The sequence below is a fragment of the Sturnira hondurensis genome, unplaced genomic scaffold (assembly GCF_014824575.4).
Source record: "Sturnira hondurensis isolate 20B ecotype Veracruz unplaced genomic scaffold, ASM1482457v3 Scaffold0004271, whole genome shotgun sequence".
Lineage (NCBI taxonomy): Eukaryota > Metazoa > Chordata > Mammalia > Chiroptera > Phyllostomidae > Sturnira > Sturnira hondurensis.
The window spans coordinates 4389595-4408664 of record NW_028076902.1 but is presented as its reverse complement, the minus strand read 5'-3'; the positions used below and the strand labels follow the sequence as shown (position 1 = coordinate 4408664).

Genomic DNA, 19070 nt, shown 5'->3' with positions numbered 1-19070 from the left:
TTTCTCAAAAGAAACTTTGCAGGCTAGAAGGGATTGGCAAGAAATATTCAAAATCATGAAAAGCAGGTATCTACAGCCAAGATTGCTCTACCCAGGAAAGCTATCATTTAGAATTAAAAGGCAGATAAGGAGCTTGCCTACAAGAAAAATCTAAAGGAGTTTATCCTCACCAAACCATTATTATATGAAATGTTAGAGGGATTTATTGAAGAAAAAGAAGGCAATCAAAAGTATGAACAATAAAATGGCAATAAATAGATGCCTATCAACAACTGAATCTAAAAAACAAACTAGGAAAACAAGAAGAACAGAGACAGGATCATGGATATGGAAAGCATTTTGGTGATTGCCAGATGGGAGGGGTGAGGGCAAGAATTGGTGAAGAAGTGAGGGGATTAAGAAATACAAATAGGTAGTTACAGAACAGCGATGGGGATGTACAGTGCAGTGTAGGAAATGGAGCAGCCAGAGAACTTACATGCCTGACCCATGGACAGGATCAGTGGTGTGGGGACTGCCTGAGGGGGTGGGGGTGCTGAGTGCAGGGAGTCAAAGCGGGAAAAATTGGGACAACTGTAAAAGCATGATCAGTAAAATATAACAAAAAACAAAAGTAAATAAAAAATAAAATTCAGCAGATTCATAGAAGAAAGAATAGATGGCCTTGGTAGGGAGAGGGAGGGAAAAATAGGGAAAATATTGGTCAGTGGGTATAAAGTTTTAGTTATGTAAGATGAGTGGGTTCTGGAGATCCAATGTACAACAAGGTGAATATAATTAACAATACTGTATTATGTACTTAAAATTTGCTAACAGGGTAGGTCTAAAGTGTTCTCACTACACAAAAAAGGAAAGAAAATGGCAACAATGTGAGATGATGGATATGTTAATTAGCTTGATTGTAGTGACATTTCACAATATATCAAATCATGATGTACAACTTAAATATATACAATTTCTATTTGTCAATGACACCTGGATAAAGCTGAAAAAAACACAAAAAACTATTTACTTGGGGTTAGGGTTATAAAAGTCATATATGCTGTAAATATACCTTCCTCTACAACTACATATATTTAAAAAGTATAAAATACAAAAGATTATCACTTGATGATACTTAAAAATACGAGTCCCAAATTATTTTCATATTTCCCTTGGCTACAGCTTTTCAGTTCATCAAATAAAAGGTGAATGAGAACTAGATTTGGTACTTCTGTGGCCTGTATCAATCAACTCCATCTCTCCCCTTCCTCCATGCTAAAGCTAATATATCCTGGAAATGAAAGTGTTTATATCTTGCATACTCTGGTAGGGAGAGCAAAATTTAAATGGGATAAGGAAAAAGGGAAAAAACGCTCTCTGTTTCAGGACCTACCTGTCTCATTACACATAATTTAAGTACTGAAGAGTTGTTTAATTTTAAACAACTTTTCTAACAGTCTATAAAAAGAGAAACATCACATCTTGTATGTGCATACTCTCAGTTGACATTTTTTCCAACCTATTTGGACATGTTTGCCCCCACTTGAGGAGTCTCTCTGGATTGGCTGCACAGAGTTTAATTCTGCCTGATTCATTTCACCAGTGGTCTGGAAGTACAGTGAGGCAATAATGCACGTATGTTCCGGGCAACCAACCAAGAGACCACCCCCTCCCTGGCCAGACTGCTCTGCTCCTGGGTAGGGGTATCTCAACCCTGCCCATTACTTTGATCTGTTTTTGGTTTTTAAATGCTCCCTGTTGCCTAGTGGGGAGCTAAGTGACTTTGCTTCAATAGACATTATGTCACCCCCTCAGCCCTTATGTAAACAGAATGTCTAACACCTTCGAGATGTAAGCCAAGCCAGCCAGCCTAATGTAGAAGCTGACAAGATAGGTATTTTGGATCGGCACCTGCAGGAGAAGTCGTGCCTCCTCGCATGCAAGCTTTTCTGCACAGCACAACCAGGACATTTAAATTTAGACTCAGCAGCACTCCTTTCTGACTCCTATTAATACTTATTAAAGTCATCATGACATCAGATAGATGGAAAATAATATTTCTTCTTCCTGAAGCCTTTTTTTCCTAACCCATCTAGAGAATAACAGAACATAAACCCTGTAAGGTGAAGGCGATGACTCTTTTTATAACTACCACTGTGAATGGAGGTGCATTCCTCACATTAGCACAGTGTTTCACAGTTTATAATTCCCTCATCGAAATGCTTGATGGCACTTGTCATGAGAGAAAGAAGACAGCACACACCAATTTTACTTTATTTTAGAGAAACTGGGTATCAATCATTGTAAGACACCCTGCTAGGTACGGGGTGGGGGAGGGGAGGAGGAGGTGGTGTCACAATAAATAAAGCATTAAATAATGAAGAAGCAGAGAAGTTGGTACTGGAGACGATTTGCCCAAATCCACACGGCAGCTGGGTGGCAGAGCCAAAGCTGGAACTCAGGGCTCCCCTCTCCTTCCTCTGAGCCACCCAGAGCTCATCTGCACACATACATCTGAAAGGAGAATGCCACTCTGCGATGCTCTGCTCTAGGGAAAGTCAGTGTTCTTGCAAAGAATCGTGGCATGTGGTGAGTTTCAGAAAGCCTTCCTTGACAAACTGGCATTTGAGCTACCGTTTAAAGAGCAGATAGAACTGAGAACGTGGAAGTGGGCAACTGCATGATTTAAATGGGATAAATTATGATAAGAGGCCAGAAAATTGTGGAGCACAGTCGGTTGGCTGAATGATATGTATACAAAGAGGAGTAGAGGAACTGAAATTGAAAGGGAGTGGAAGTCAGAGGGCATCTTAGCTTTACTCAGTAGGCCAGGGGTATCAAAATCATTTTTACTAGGGACTACATCAGCCTCACGGTTGCCTTCAAAGGGTGGAATGTAATTTTAGGACTGTATGAATGCGATTACCTGTTAACAGTGAAGCGCGAGCTTGGCACTGCTGCAGGGTAGAAACAAGGTGGAGGGCCGGATTCAGCCCTGGGGCCTTGTGTTTGCCACCTGTGCAGTAGGCCATTAAGGTAACAGATAATTAAAAGTAGGATCCAATGAAGGCGATGGACAAGGGTGGATAACAGATCACATCTGTGCTACAGAGAAACCCAGCTGATGTTGATGCAAAGGCAGACTGGCAGTAGAGGAGACTGGTGTAAAGTCAAGGCCAAGACATAAAGCCCTCATTAGGGAAACTGGGGAGAAAATGGAGAAAAGAGATGGGAGAATGGGAGTGATTGACTAGATGTGGAAGTGAGGTAAGAGATTGAAGTTGAACCTGAGTAGTTAGCACCCTGATTCTCAAACCTTAGTCACCACTCTTATCTCCAATTTGTTAAAAATGGAGATCCCCACACAGAATCCAGAGTCAGGGCAGGTCCAAAACTGCATGTGAGTAAATAGGCAAGGTCCGTGCTGATCAACAAACTCTGTAACTAGTCTGCAATAAAATAAGTACAAAAATGGAAACTACCTATACAGTTTGGTAGCAATTTAACTGATAGTGTTATATCAGTGGAATCTAATAATTAAAAATTGAGGCTTGATTTTGTGTGCATTTGGTTTTATTCCATTTCACTTTTCTAGTAATTCTGGGACAGGACCACACTTTGAATACACGAGTTAGCAAAAGAGGGGGAAAACATATGCTCAGAACTGAAGGACTTCCTTGTAGTTGACATTGGCCACCTGAATATACCAGCTGCTGGGTTCTCCATCACCATGATCCATGCCACCCTAACCAGGCCCCTGAGCTTCTCTAGGGGTTCACCCAAAAGCCTGGCATCTGCCCTTCACCATACTTGGTGGCTGTATATTATTTCCTCACTCCTGTGGCTGGACATTCTCCCTCCACTTCAAATCCATGCCTATCTCAGTTCCATGTGTAGGCCTAGTGCCTCATGCCAACCCTCTCAAATTGTTTGCTGTTTTCTAGGAAATAACCCAAAATACAGTAGCGATCTGTGGGATAGAAAAGGAACTGAAAGTAAGCAAGCAGCATTACAGAAGCTAGGGAGAAAATTTCTTAGAAAGATTATACAGCATGGGAGAAAGGAGTGTTAAGGTGATTTGGAGAGTAGAGGGTAAAGACTCAGAACAGTCATTAGCTGCCTCTGATATGAGAATTTCAGCAGAGTGATGGGGACAGAGATCAGATGGCAAGCAGAGAGGATTAAGTGGATGGAAAGGAGAGAGAGCAGCTTCCCTGAATTAACTTCACAAAACTATTATTTAGAGACTTCTTTTTTAAAATAAAATACTTTATTTAATTATTTTTAGAGAGGGGAAGGGAGGGAGAAAGAGAGGGAGAGAAAGGTCAATGTGCAGGTGCCTCTTACTCACCACCCACTGGGGACATGACCTGCAACCCAGGCATGTGCCCTGACCAGGAATCGAACCAGCGAACTTTGGTTTGCAGGCCACTGAATCCACTGAGCCATACCAGCCAGGGCAAAATCTGAGACTTCTATAGCTCAGATTTTTGGATGTTATTTGGAATAGTAATGCTACTATTAGTAGTTATTTGGAATAACTACTAATAGTTATTTGGAAAAGTGTTATTTGGGTGTTATTTGGAATAGTAATGCTACTCTAAATAATAATTTTCTCCACAAGTCTCCAAATTCTCCCCTATCTTACTGTCCACTAATGTTTAACATCAATTTGCAGCTATAGAAGTCTCAGATTTTGCCCTGGCTGGTTCGATTCCTGGTCAGGGCACATGCCTGGGTTGCAAGTCATGTGCCCAGTGGGTGGTGAGTAAGAGGCACCTGCACATTGACCTTTCTCTCCCTTTCTTTCTCCCTCCCTTCCCCTCTCTAAAAATAATTAAATAAAATATTTTCTTAAAAAAAGAAGTCTCTCCTTGGCTGGTGTAACTCAGTGGATTGAGCGCAGGCCTGTGAACCAGATGATCACGGTTCGATTCTCAGTCAGGGCACATGCCTGGATTGCAGGCCAGTTCCCAGCAGGGGATGCACGAGTGGCAACCATATATTGATATTTCTCTCCTGTCTTTCTCTTCCCCTCTAAAGATAAATAAATAAAATCTTTAAAAATTTTTTTAAAAATACAATTTTTTTAAAAAGTCTGTTTTTGCCTTGTTGATAATAGAGAATAAGTGACATCAGTCACTCTTCAAGGTAAAAGGCCACAAAACTACGCAATAATTTTCTTGCAAAAAATGCAGTTTTGACTTAAGCTTACAGAACATTTGGAAAAGGATAAGCATAGGCGAAAAAGTTGAGGGTAAATTGGAATCTACTTTTGTAAATTTTTTGGATTTGTGTCCTACCTACGTTGCCAGAATTTGAAACAAAATCACAGGGAAGCTTCTTTGCAATTTTTCCGAAGGATCAAATCTTTTAAACTTTAATGTCACAAGATCCCAATAGCATCACTAGCAACCCCAAATGCCCAGATGCTTGATCTCAAAATTAGAAAAGATACCTGCCTATTTTGATTATTATTTCCTAAAATAAATATAGGGATGAGATATAGGATAATGGCCAGTCACAAATGCAAAGAGCAGGCTTGAGCCCAGAGTTCTCTGATCCAAGAAAACCATTCACAAACATCTTCACCAAATTCCATTCTTAAGGATATTCAAATTGTGTAAGAAAAGCATAAAGAGCAATGGCATTGATGAAAGACGGGAATTTTCACTGCCCTTCCTGTGTGTTAGGACTGATTATTTCATTTCCTGGCTTAGACAACTGGTTAAAAGAATAACTCTGGATGTACTCAACTGACTTGACTGTGGCAATGGTTTCACAGATACACATATGTGTCAAAGCCTATCATATTCTACACTTTAAATAAGCAGCTTATTGTATGTCAGTTATACCTCAAGAAAGCTGTTTTAAAAATAATCACTCAGAGATATACAACAGGGAACACTCTTAGAACTGATTTCTGAGCATCATACAGTCTGGGGTTTCTCTACTGTGTTGCAGGGAATTAAGAGGCCATAGCAATCAGGGTCCCACCAAGGAAAGAGAACGCCCTGCAAGTGTTCACAGCAGAGGGAATTTAATACAGGGAGCTGGTGGCATAACAGTGGGACAGCCAAGCAGCCAACCAGGTCATGGACTAGCATGACCCACAGTTAACAACGGCAGGAAGCCCCTTCCACCAGCAGGAAGGAGGAGAAAGCCTGGGGCCACAGCGGAAGGTGGAGCAGGGCAGCCCTTCCAGTGAGAGCTGGACCCACAGAAGAGCAGAATCACCTGGAAACACGGCCTTGTGGGGTCTCACCTTGGGGATCAGGAGTGGATGTGGGAGCAGAGGCCTGGGTCTGACACAAGGGTGTTTCAGAAAATAGGGGTTACAGAATAAAAGTAAGTTTAAAAAACTATTAAAACAAGAGAGAAAACTTCTTTACCATTGGGCTTGTGAGGACTTTAAATGCTAATAGACTTGAAAATCTAAAAGAGAAGAACATGGCATAAAGTGCTTTTGTGATCTTCTTTTACAGAGCATGTTGGAAAGGTCATGCTCCGTGAAACACTATTTGGAAAATGCAATACTCACATTTTACAGAAAAGGAAATTTGGTTAAGTGGCTTGAACAAGATATTATAAAAGGAGATAATACTAACACTAGAGGCTAGACTCAAGCTTCCTGAATCTTAAACATGTGTTCTTTCCACAACTCTGTATTGAATAGGCCTTAAGCACTTCCTAGAACCATCAAGAAAACCAGCTACTTAACCATTCCAGTGAGCAATGAGTCACTTTGGTGGTATAAACCAGGCTTCATGAAATGAGTACAACCTTCTCTGTTGGATTAAGAATAACCAAAGCCCCCAACACTACGTCAAAAGAACAAATGTAAAAGAGGAAATAAATGCCACAGAGTTGCCAAATGTATTAATGGTAGAAAACGAAGAGAAGAAGGAAAGGAAATGCAAGAGAGAAAGAAGGAAACTCACCTCTACTGGGGACCACCTACATCCTTGTAGCTATGCTGGTATCCCCATCTTCTGTAGTAACTTCTGTTACTACACATATGCGTGTGTAACAATAGTGTCAAACAACCTCAACTAAGTAGAAGGAATAACCAAGGTGCCACATTTATGGGACTAGTTCCCAAAGCTGGTGTTAAGGGACTCTGCCCTAGATAGACACCATAAAAACGCAAAGGTCTTTTCCACAGTCCTCTGGGAGAAACCACTCTCCTAATACCTTCAGCTGAAGGCACCTATGTGCCTCTCAGTATTAGCCCATTTCACTCTTGGCTCAGGTCAACATCTATCCTGTCAGAGAGGTGGTTAAACCACAGCACATACTAAGGCAGATGTCATGAAACAAAGCTGAGCTTCTCAAGCCTCCCCTGTAACTGACATGGCCCAAGCTCTTCCCTCTTTCTGAGGTGTCACCTTTGCAGAGGGGGAGGGGGAGGGGAGGACATAAGAGGTGAGTAATTTAACTGGAATCATAGTTGACAGGGAGAAGTCATATCTCACCTGTACAGTACTTGTGAAGAAACGCTCACAAGTTCCCCAATATTGCAAATACATTGCTAGCTATATGTTCAATAGTACTCTTTGTAGTTACCATGTTGGTTCCTTACATTATAGCATTTTCCCATCTATTTACCACTAATCTGTGTAGGGCCTTCTCATAGAAAACAGCTCAAAGCAAATGCGCCTAATCTATACATCACTTACAAAGACCTCTGGATTTATGGAGTCTTTATAAATTTAGTTTTAATCTGATCTAAACAGTCTCTCCTGAGGAAACCTCTAAAGTCCTCTGATCCCTCCTTTGGGGCCAGTAAAAGGTATTTTTGTGAGTTTCTCAAGCCAAAACTCACGCTAAGTTTCAATATACATTTCCATAAACAAAGAAGAAATACTTAACCCCTCCCCTGCCAACTCCCCAAATTTCAATAACTTACAAGCACAGAATTTTTATAATTCTTATTCATTCTTCAGGCTTCTTTCTTTCACTCCCCCAAATCCTGCCGAGCACGGATCAAACAGGACACAAGCCAGGGAGAAATTTAATCGCTCATATCTCTCTGCCTGAGGGATTGTCTAGGTACTATGGTGACAGACACCTCACGGAAAGTATGTGGAAGAAAAAAGATTTTTAAACTCCTAGGTGAGAGAGAGAGGGAGATTTCTACTAGATTTGCTGTCTACACACAGAAGCACAAAACAAGGTGCTCATGTTCAAACAAAATTACTCATTTATACACTGATGTGGTAAAATACCAGAAACAAAATATTACTCAACAAAGGCATGTTATTTCTATTTCCCCAAACTCTACATAGTTTGAATTTTAAGATTTTCATTGATTTTTTTTCTAGTTAAAGGTACAGCTTCTCCACAGAGGCTTTTGAGGTCAGTGAAACTACTCTGTCACTGGACGGATGCATGTCGTTACACATTTGTCCAAGCCCATAGAATGTCTCACACCAATAATGAACTGTATTATAAACTGTGGCCTTTGGGTGATAATGACGTATTAATGCAGGCTCATCAATTGTAACAAATGTCCCACTCAGGCTGCGGATGTTACTAGGAAGGGAGACTCCTCTGTTCCTGGTAGGCAGTATATGGGAAATGGCTGTACCCTTCACTTAATTTTTCTGTGGGCCTATAACTGCTCTAAAAAATAAAAAAAATTTAAAGGCATAGCTTCTGTTTTTAACTTATTCTGATATGGGTATTCAAATAAAATATGGAAAAAACAAAGTCAAGAAAAACTTTTAGTGCTTAATTTTATAGCTTACAAAGCTCTGTTTTCAGAATATTTAAACATAATTCACAGATTTCAATGAAGGGAGAGAAAATAACTGGTCTCAGAGATTAAGCCAGGCTGATTATAAAAATCTCCAGGCCGAATCAGCACATAAAATAGCTCACACCAATGATATGGTTAGTTTATGCTCTGCTGATCCACAAATCAGAATTTTTTGCCAGCCTGTGTTCATGTACAGGAAACCCACAAGACTGTAAACACAGGAACAACAATCAACAAACGCAGATGTTTAAGGCTGGAAGTCACATTCTGGAAAAGGTGAAAAGGGTAAGTGGCAGTAGAGTCATAATAAGGATCCGGGCGGATATCAAAGTTTAGCACAGAGAGGGCGCAGGGGCTCTGCATTGGGGCACAGTTTTCTGCCTGCCGTGAGCCACTGCCCTCCCCGGCCCGTGCCCCGTGCCTCCCCCTCCCCCGCCCCTGTCCCCGCCCCACCAGGCTCTCGGATGATGAGAAAACAATCTGAACACAAAACCAGCACTACAGAGCAAGGATGTTTCAGGCCTAGGACAATCCCAATCTATCTAGCAGGATCAGTAATCAAGGGCGTGTGCCCAGGAACCTGAAAGCCAGGAAGACTCTCCCACTCAGAACCAGAATCTCATTCTGCGAAAATGTTTGAAGGAGTGTCTTCGACCCAGTCATTGGGGACTGAGTTAGAGATAACAAAACCACAGGGACCTATCAAGGAATTACCTGATGTAATTTAGATATCATCTCTATTATGGACCCACTCTCTTTAATAATAGGCATGGGAAGGGCAGGAAGAGAATCCGTGCCTTCGGACATCAGAGGAACAATGCCACTCTGGTTTTCAACTCACTTTCAGAGCAGAAAACAATTCTTTGGGGTCAACAATCCTTCCACATACCAGATGTTTATAGATATGCATACTTTTTTCTGTCCTAAAAGCAGAGTTCTAGAAGAGAATGCTATCTACTAACAGAAAACTCACGAAAGTCCAGATTTGGTAATCCTGGCTTTTCCCCAAGGCTGTGCTCTTGTATGCTTTTGTAATTACTCCTCAGTTATCTGCTCAGGCCTGACCAATAACCCCATGGTCCTACTCCCCTGATGCATTAGGATCTCTTTGTGGTCCTCCTGGCTGTCCCTCAGCCTTCCGCTGTAACAGCAGCGAAGAGAAACTGATCCTGAATAAATGTAACATTTAACTGCAAACACAAGAGGCTAGATGACATGCAAGAACCTTTAAAGCTCTAAATTATATGATCTATGAATAATGCAAATTTACCAATAATTTCAAACTTCCTATCAATGATAGAGAAAGCCCAACATAAAAATGGGTTGTCTGTTGCTGGGCACGTTTCCCAGAAAAACAACATTATGGAAGGTAGCTGTGGCCTCAGCCATCTCCAGAGTCTAACTTTATCCATAAGGGTGCTGAAATACTAGGTGTTTACAGTGGAGGAAAAAATGTGGAGAACAATATATTCAAAACACCACTGATCAAACAAAAAAATCCAATCAACTTCAGTGAACTACAACGTCATTTATTTCTAATGCTTGTGGTAGAAGATTAGCAGGTACAACTCTAAAGTTCTGGTAATTTCTGGCATTCTCAAAAACTTTAGAGGTTGATAGCCCTGGTTCTTTAGTAACTCTAATTTTTACTAAAACAGGAATGGTTTTCCTGCTCCTTGATACAAGTGTCACCGGTTCCATGTATTCTGGGTGACACCGGAGCCATTTTCTGGCTCACAAGTTTCCAGGGAGCAAGCTTTGGGAAAGAGATGGGAGCCAGACTGTTGAAGAAGAGGTGAGGGGATTTATGAGAGGAAAACAATGTTTGAATAAAAGCAACTTCACTGTCATGATGAAAACAGAGGACAACAGAATTCACCAGCTTTTGGTGGGGCACACAAAAGAAGACTGCAGCTGTGCCCCATACCAGCCCCTGGGTGACCCAGCTGGTGGCTGGGTTAAGCAAGAGCCTCGGGGAGGATGGGACAGAAAGGTTAACGTGTAATAGCTGTTCACATGCATGGGGACTCTGCAAACTGTTGCTGTCTTAAGGAGTTTCTATATTGACTTCTACTTCTGTTATTCAGATACTTATAGAAGCTTCTCATCAGGAACATAATTATTGAAGTAAAATATTGTCTACTCTCCTTCCACTGATGGAAGCAGTAAAACGATGTGACTAAAATTCAAAGAGGATGGAGGGAGAGAGAGAGAATAAGACGCACAATAGAAAAACTAAGAGAAAACTGTAATGGCTTTAAGTTAAGGAAAAATTAAGCATTACTAATGGACTAATTCATTTCTAAATACAGGATAGGAAGCAGAGAGTGGACAACTGACTTGGAGCAAACTTTCAGAAAGCTGATTAATTATCCCAGAAATGTAACCCTCTTTATTTTCCTTTTCTAACTCAGCATTTTAAACAGGTGAGGTAAGGCAAAGATGACAGAGCTGTGATCTTTAAGAGTCTGCTCTACTACCTTTGATACTAATATTCAGCCACCTACCCACTCCCTCCCCCCACCGTATTCAAGTAGAATATTAATTTGAAACCCAATACTTAGAGTAGCTTAACTCAGAACGCACAGTGATGAAACAGAATTATGACATGCTGACCCTTAGGGGTATTTTTCACTTACTTCGCTGTACCACTGAGAATCCTTTTGTCCATGCAAATCAGAGGTAAGCTCTTCAGAAGAGGAACTGAGCATGATTCAGCATATTTAAAAAGGATTTATACCCATTCTTAGAAGGACAACCAGAGGAAACACCATCTGAGGTCTAAACAATGATATCTGCTTGCCCTTTGATCTGCATTTAAGAACACTTTGTACAACTTTTTTTGTTGAAATACCACTGAATTTCACATTTACTATTTTAAATCTCTTTAGGAAAAAATCTATTCTTCTTTGAACTACTCTCTCCAAACTATTTTTGCTGTGAGTAGCTTGCAGGCATGGGTTCATTTGCTGCTAACAAAAACCTGCCTTCAGCCTGGGCTGGTGTAGCTCAGTGGACTGAGCGTAGGCCTGCAAACCAAAGGATCACAGTTCAATTCCCAGTCAAGGCAGATCCCTGGGTTGCAGGCCAGGTCCAAGCAGGGGACGCATGAGAGGCAACCATACATTGATGTTTCTCTCCCTCTCTCCTTCCCTTCCCTCTAAAGATAAATAAAATCTAAAAAAAAAAAAAAATTAAAAACCCTCTTTCATAAGTACAGGCAGCTTACGTGAAAAATAGTACCACTGATCCTATGTTTATGAGAAAAAGACAATATAGTGTATCTGGTTACACATATAAGTGAGGAATATTTCCATTTTTCTTCTAATTTATGTTTCCCTAGAGTAATTTTGTGGGAAGAGTGCCAGTATTTTCAGTACAAGTTTCTAATTTCTTGTACTAATACATACTGATCTCCTTTTTGAGCATAATTTGAGTTTTTTATTTTATATTATCCTAGCATCTGGAGTTCAACACCTCATTAATTCAAAATAAATAAATGAAGTCTGAAATGCAGAGATTTAAAGAAGCCTTTGCACTGGTCTCAAATGTAGTGCATAATGCAAATTAATATACATATGGGTAACTAATGCCAAAGAAGTTTGTTAATTAAGCATATGATAGACATCAAATACCATGAAACCTCAATATCCTAAATGTCTTCACTTATTTACTTATACGTGTACCATCTCTAAATGATCACCACATTAGTGAAATATAAATTTTAAGTAAGAGATATGCCTATGTTTTCATTAACTCAATTTTTATTAAGCAGCTCTTATGTGCTCAGCATTGTGTTAGGAACTTACCCTACAAGAGTAGATAAGCCTGGTTGCCTTTTGAGGCTGATATCCTAGAGCGGTGACAAATAAATGACTAAGCAAATTTAAAGAGAAAAATATATACCCCTTGTGATAAGTGCAACCAAGGAAATAAACAGGGTGCTGTGATGGTGAAGGAGTTGGGGGCGGGATGGGGGGAGCACTGTAAAGTGGTTAGAGAAAAGTTCTCTCAGAAGGTGAATTTTGAGCTAAGAGCTGAAGGGTATTTCAGGATATTCCTCCAAGGTCACCAAATTGGCAGCCTTGTTTATTAGGCTGCCAAGACATTTTTAGCATTAGAAAACAAGTAGGAAATGGCATCTGTGGCCCTGATTGAATGCAGGTTCATGAGTACACCAGCTTCCCCCAGCACTCTGCACACCAACCAGTTAGCACTCAGGAGGTTACACACCCCCAGCCTGTTCACCCGGAGGGAGTTTAAAACAGTCAGCACAAACAACAGTGACCAGCATTTGGGATATGCAAGAGAAATTAATGCTGTTGATGCATACTTCCTGATAGTCACTCTAGCTGACAAGGATCAGGGTTTTTTCAATGTATTTCTCTTTTTTAAAGATTTTATTCATTTTTGAGGGAGAAAGAAAGGAAGGGAGAAAGTGAAAGAGAGAAACATCCATGTGTGAGAGAAACATGGATCGGTTGCTGGGGACCTGGCCCACAACCCAGGCACATCCCTGACTGGGAATCAAACGGGCCACCTTTAGATTCTCAGGCTGGCACTCAATCCACTGAGTCACACCAGCCAGGACTAAATGTATTTCATCAGTAAATTATTCCTCAGCCCCAGGGAACAATGATTTTTATAGCTATGTTTCCCTTATACTTCCAGTTTATAATCTATCTAACTCAATGGGTGTAAGAGTAGTTTAAAACACAAAACTGTAACATGGATCTTCCTGTAGGCTCTTTAATAGAAAAGTCATGCAATGCATCAGCTAACATGCCATTGACACAGATTAGGAAATCTGTGGAATTCTCCCAACATCCTTATTTAAAGAATCCACATTGCTAAGCAATTACTTTCTTCAAATGAACTATCCTTCTACTCAGAGCCATTTTAGCCTCTTATTATGAATCCCCTTTTCCTACTGAAAAGTGGATTAAGATTGAACAGAATTGCTTGACTAGCAGGTGGCATGGCTTTGTGACTTCAGCTCCACTTATCTGGGAAAGGTTTTCTCCTCCAAGTACCCAGGTGGAGTCCAGGCCTGGATCTACAGATTAGTACTTACAACGTACAGTCAGAAAGCCCAGTGGCTTGACATAGGGGGCTTGGGGCAGAGTTCTCTACCCGTGAATTTCTATCAGTTCCACATCAGCCTGGGAGGGAGGGAAGGATTGAAATTAACACTAGTATTGTTGAATTCTCTTGAAATATGAAAATTTTCAGTGCTATTTTTTGGATCTTTAACAATCCTGTATGAAAAAATGAAAGTATCCCTAGGGAGACACTGTTAAACCATCACTTTAGCAGGATTAGTTGACAGCCAACTTCAAGCAGTGGGACTCAGAAGCCATGTGTACCTGTAGACCAGGGAAGGTCAGAAAAGCAAGGGAGGAGGAGAATTTGGAGGTCACTAAACACAGTACATGTCAGGGTACTTTATAAACTTGCCTCAGGCCATCTCTCACAATTTCAAATACCATCGAAAGCACTAGTTCCCAAACATTAGGATCCCTTGGGGATCTTTAAAAATACCGAGGCCTGGGTTCTACCGCACACTTTCAGATGGAATTGATGTGGATACCACCTGGGCATCTAGATGATTTTTAAGCACCCAGTTAACTCAAATGTGTAGCACCACTTGGGAGCCATTAACATAAGGAAACACTGCTCTTAATCACGTACTGGATGATTTATTGACTTCCTTCAGACACAAGAATCTCCTGTGCCAGTGCTTGTTGATCATGGTGGCACATTAAAAAAGCCTGAGGCACTGAGAAAGAGAGGGAAGGAGAGAAAGGGAGGGGAAGGGAGAGCGACCACCCTCAAAGCCTCTGACTTACTTGCCGCAAGGAGAAGCCCTAGCATCCCTTAGTTCTGTTAAGTGTCCTCAGGTGTGCTAATGGGCAGCCAAGGTGGATGGATGATCACAGTCCAAACTCAGGAACTGTTTTTCCGCAGACTACAACAAGATCCTCTGCTTCCACTTTGTCCAGGTTGGGACTACCCACGAGAGGCAATAAAACATTTCCCCAAGACCTTCAGGAAAATATGGGGTAGGTAGGGGGTGAGGGTGCGGGCAAGAGGTGGAATTTACTAAGCGGAAGAATCAGAGATGTTAGAATAAGGAACAGCGCTTGTCCTCTGTACCCCGCCCCCCAAATTTTATTGACTCTCAGGAGAATTTCCTTAGAATGCTTCCTGGAAGTAGTTCAACCTTAGATACGGTTCCAATAAATTGTGAAAATTCTCGTCCAATCAGAACCCGTGGCACTGCAAGCAGCAGGATTGGCAGGCCTTGTGCCTGTGAGATTCTGATTCATGGATTTCCCAGGAGGACTTCTGCACCACTCGGATGCCAATCATACTGCTGCACATCCTCACCCCCCCGCGCCCCCTTTCTTCCCCTAAAATTCAGCGGAGTTAAGGACCGTCCTACAGATAGATTTGTAAAGAACTCGCCAGAATATTTTTCCTGGTAGTCATTCAAGTAAATAATGTCCTTAAATGACGGACGGAGGCCTTTGACTTGGCGACGTGCGTGCTTCTTTGGGAAGAGTCTGCTAACCCACTTGGGGCTGGGCAGAGCCACGCGTCCCACGGGAAAGGAAGCCCGCGGAGACGCACCTTACAGTGGCGCTGCACCCACCCCGGGCGTGGCTACTGCACCCTAATTTTTTTCCGGTGGAAAGCGCGTCCCCACCATCCCTTTGTGTACGTTAAACTGAACCATCTTATGAACGAAGAAGTGCACAAATCGGCGGCATTGACTGGGGCGGGGGCGGGGGGAGCATTCCTTACCGCCTTCTTATTTACAGATTAGAAAACTTGGGAGTGGGGTGGGGGCAGGCTACGGGGTTTGCCGCAGACACTTGTGGCGGAGCTCGATTTAGCCGCCCTTGAATTTCCATTCTGTTGCCTGGTAACCGGTTCAGACCAGCTCAGCGTCCAGCCGGGCCCCCTAACCCGCACACTTTCTCTGCCCATAAGGCTTGGGCAGCGTTGATCAGAAGTTCAGCCTTTGGGGGCATTGGCCATAGGCATGAGAAACATACTGGATTGGTCACCCCGGAGTTGGGCTAGAGATTCAGTCTCAAACCAGCGCCAGCCCCGCCGGGCCAGAACTGGAGCGCCTTCCGTGGCCCTTGTAGGCACCTTCCTCTGTAACCCTCCGTCCCCAGTTCCGTAGATGCCACTTAACACAACCACATAAAGCTTCCGAAGCTATCAGCTGCTATCGGACAACCTACAAGTCCCGGTGGGGAAACCGGTACTCAGAGCGTTAAGGGTGCAAAAGGAAACAGGAGGGGAAAGAGTGTCGAAGGGCCTTCTGGTTCCCAACTGACTAACTCAGGCCGGACCTTCTCTTACAGTTTAACGTGGCCCAAGCCGCGCACTCTTGGGGAAATCACTCTGAATGTGCTCCGGCCGCCCGCAAAGGCGCACCTGCAGAGCGCACCTCAACCAGTGCGCCGCCTCCCCTGCGGCTACAGGGGCTGAACGAGCCACGCGTCACCTTGCAGGTGGCAGAAGCGTGGCCCGCCCATTCTCCCGTTCCCGCCTCGCCAGCCCCCACTAGAGCGCCAAGGGCTCTTCCACCCTCTCAGCCTGCACAGCCCCAAGCCCGGAACACTGGAAAACGGGGATTGTTCTCGTTGTACGCTACCCCAGATCCTTACCCAGGTTCACAAAGCTCATGACCATATCTGCGTCGTTGAGGAAGGCGCTATCCTGCGTGCTGGTCAGTTGGGACGTGCCGCTGCCACCAGGTCCCGGGGCCAGGAGGCTCTTGTGGTTGTGGGGGTGCGCCACTCCGAGAGGCTGCTGCCGGGGCTGGGACACACTGGCCTCTCTCCGGGGCCCGGGCTGCCGCCTCTCTTCGTCCGACGGCCAGCCCTCATCGTCGTCGTCGTCGTTGGACAGGGCGTTGTAGAGATCCAGCATGAAGAGCGGCGCGGACTTTAGCCGCCCGGGAGGGGGTTCCCCGCGAGGCTGCTGCTGCGGGAGTGCTGCGGGCTGCGGAGGCTGGAGGCCGTGCAAGGGTCGGGGCCGGTGAGGGAGCCCCAGGACCGAGAGGATCTCCTTCTGCATCTCCCGCTTCTCGTGCGTCTTGAGCCGGCGGTAGAGGAAGCCCGAGGAGGAGGAGGAGGACAGCGGCTGCTCCGCATGGCCCGGGCTCCCGCCATCCACAAGCAGCGCCCCTCGGCCGGTGGCGGCGGCGAGCAGGGGCGGCCGCAGCGGAGGGGGCCCGCAGCAACTGCACAGCAACCCCCACCACCAGCACAGCCACTGCGCCCTCTGTCCCAGCCCCAGCATTCCCGCCCGGCTGGGCTGGCCCCGAGGGCCCCGAAAGGCGTGGAGCCGGAGTGCTGCCGCTGTGGCCCTTGGAGAGAACAGCCCCCGCCACCTCTCGGCAGGCTCGCTTCCCCTTCCTGGCCCTCAGTCCTTATCTCTCATGGTCCACTGGGTCGCCCCCAATTGCCCAGGATGCGGGGGGCGGGGGGCGAAGGGGGAGATCTCCAGGAGAACCACACTCCCGCGCAGGTCCCTAGAAGTGCAAGGTACAGGCCAGGTGCGTCAGAGTCCGGGCTGAGCTGTGGCCCGCGCCCTCGTCCTAGGCAGGTCAGGGATCGGCAGCTCTCCGGCCTCGCTCTCTGGTCACGGGCGCTAACTCGCGGCCCGCGCAGTGGGACACCGGGCGGCAGGGGGTGGGACCGCTCACCAGCTCGAGGTGATGCCGGGCAGCATCCCCGCGCGCGTCTTTCCTTGGATCGCCGAGCGGCTGTGAAGTTTACCCGGCCGTAGGGCCAGCCCAGGCTGTGGTGACAAGGAGTCCGGAGATGCCAACCTTCTGCGTGAGGCTTAACTCCCTTCTCACGCCCAAATCCTCGCCCCTCCGCCCTCCGGCAAGGTCGCTGCCCCTCAAAATCTCCGCGTGCTGCTCTATTCCCCAAGCGGAGGCTGCAAGGATCTTCCTTTCCGTTCGGTGCTCTCCCGGCTGCCCTCCAAACTCAGCTCACAGAAAGAATGAGAGAGAAGCGGAGGGGTGTGCGGAGCAGTGACCGCAGCGTCGGCGCCTGGTTCTCAGTCTCCCGCCTCGCCACGCTGGGCTCCGGGCAGCAGCCAACGTGGGCTTTCTGGTGCGCTTCTCGCTCAGGTACCGCACTCCAGCCCACTGGACTCCCCGCCCTCTCGGGTAACGGACAGGCGGGCAGCCAATGGAGAGGCTCGTCTCTCCCGTATTTAAAGAGGTCCGCCCCTCCTTTCACTCCCTGTCTCCCGTGAAGCGTAGCCTGGGCTGCGCGTAGGTTTCAAGTGCACGTAGAATTTTCGGAGGCACCCAAGGAACCACGAGGCAGCAAAGGCGAAGAAGTCATCACCAGTGAAAACGACCTGATCGGCACCTCAGTGTGAACCTTTATTTTTAGGATCACACAAACTGAGGCATTAACTAAATAAGAGGAAAAAACAGCTGTTAAATCAATGCTGCCTGGATTGAGGAAGAACCAAAAAGTGATAGTTTTCCCATTCTTGTCTTAGTTTCTCTTATTGATGTAAAATAGGCTTTTAGTGGACATGTGGCTTTCAAAGGCAGCTGCTGCAAGTTAGGACACACCCTCCTAGAAGCTGCTCACAAACTGGCCATAGAGAGGGCCAAATATAAGCCAGACCCAGTGTCTGGAGGCTTCAGGCATGTGCCAAATATTTTGACTTATCTCTTCATTTGGTCTTTGGTTTGGCTCCTTAAGTTAGCACCCAAAAAAAGAGGCTGTAGTCATGTATATAATTAAAAAGCCCCCCCAAAAAACTTTCCTGAAAATGTTTCAATGCTTTTCTAGTTTGTTAACATTGCATTTTACTGTATTGAAATACAGTAGATGCTGGATACTCTATGCCAGATAAATAAAACTTGAGGCGAGGTGGTAAAGCTAATTCCTGAAAAAGTAGAAACTTGGCATGTTCCTGTTCAGTACGGTAGACAGGGCCCTGAAATTCAGATTGCTGTGAGCATTAGACAAGATCAAGTTTGTAAAACACATATTTTACTTTCATGACAGTCACACTTATCAGTCAAAGACACTGCTCATTCTACCAAACACCACCACCACCACCACCATCGCCTTTCAGGATGCAAATTTTATTTGCTTTATACTAGCCAAGAATGTTCAGCAATCTATGGAGCCTGGGCAAACTCACTTAAAACATTAGGATCTTTTACCTGGTGAAGAGTGTTTGGAATAGGAAACAAAAATCTCGCAACCTTAGTTCAATAGTCCAAGACAACTGAGAGCCAGAATATGGGATTCATGGACTTTATGAG

The 19070-nt window shown here is 44.5% G+C and overlaps 1 protein-coding gene across 1 annotated transcript in view; it reads right to left on the bottom strand.

The window, feature by feature from the left end:
* The window catches only part of BMP6 (bone morphogenetic protein 6), a 181952-nt gene extending 164054 nt beyond the window's left edge, over positions 1-17898 (bottom strand). The window contains exon 1 of the mRNA XM_037045380.1: positions 16429-17898. Within this exon, the coding sequence (XP_036901275.1) occupies positions 16429-17065 (637 nt within the window). The 5' untranslated portion in view covers positions 17066-17898. The remainder of the gene's footprint in view (positions 1-16428) is intronic.
* Positions 17899-19070: the final 1172 nt, after the last annotated feature.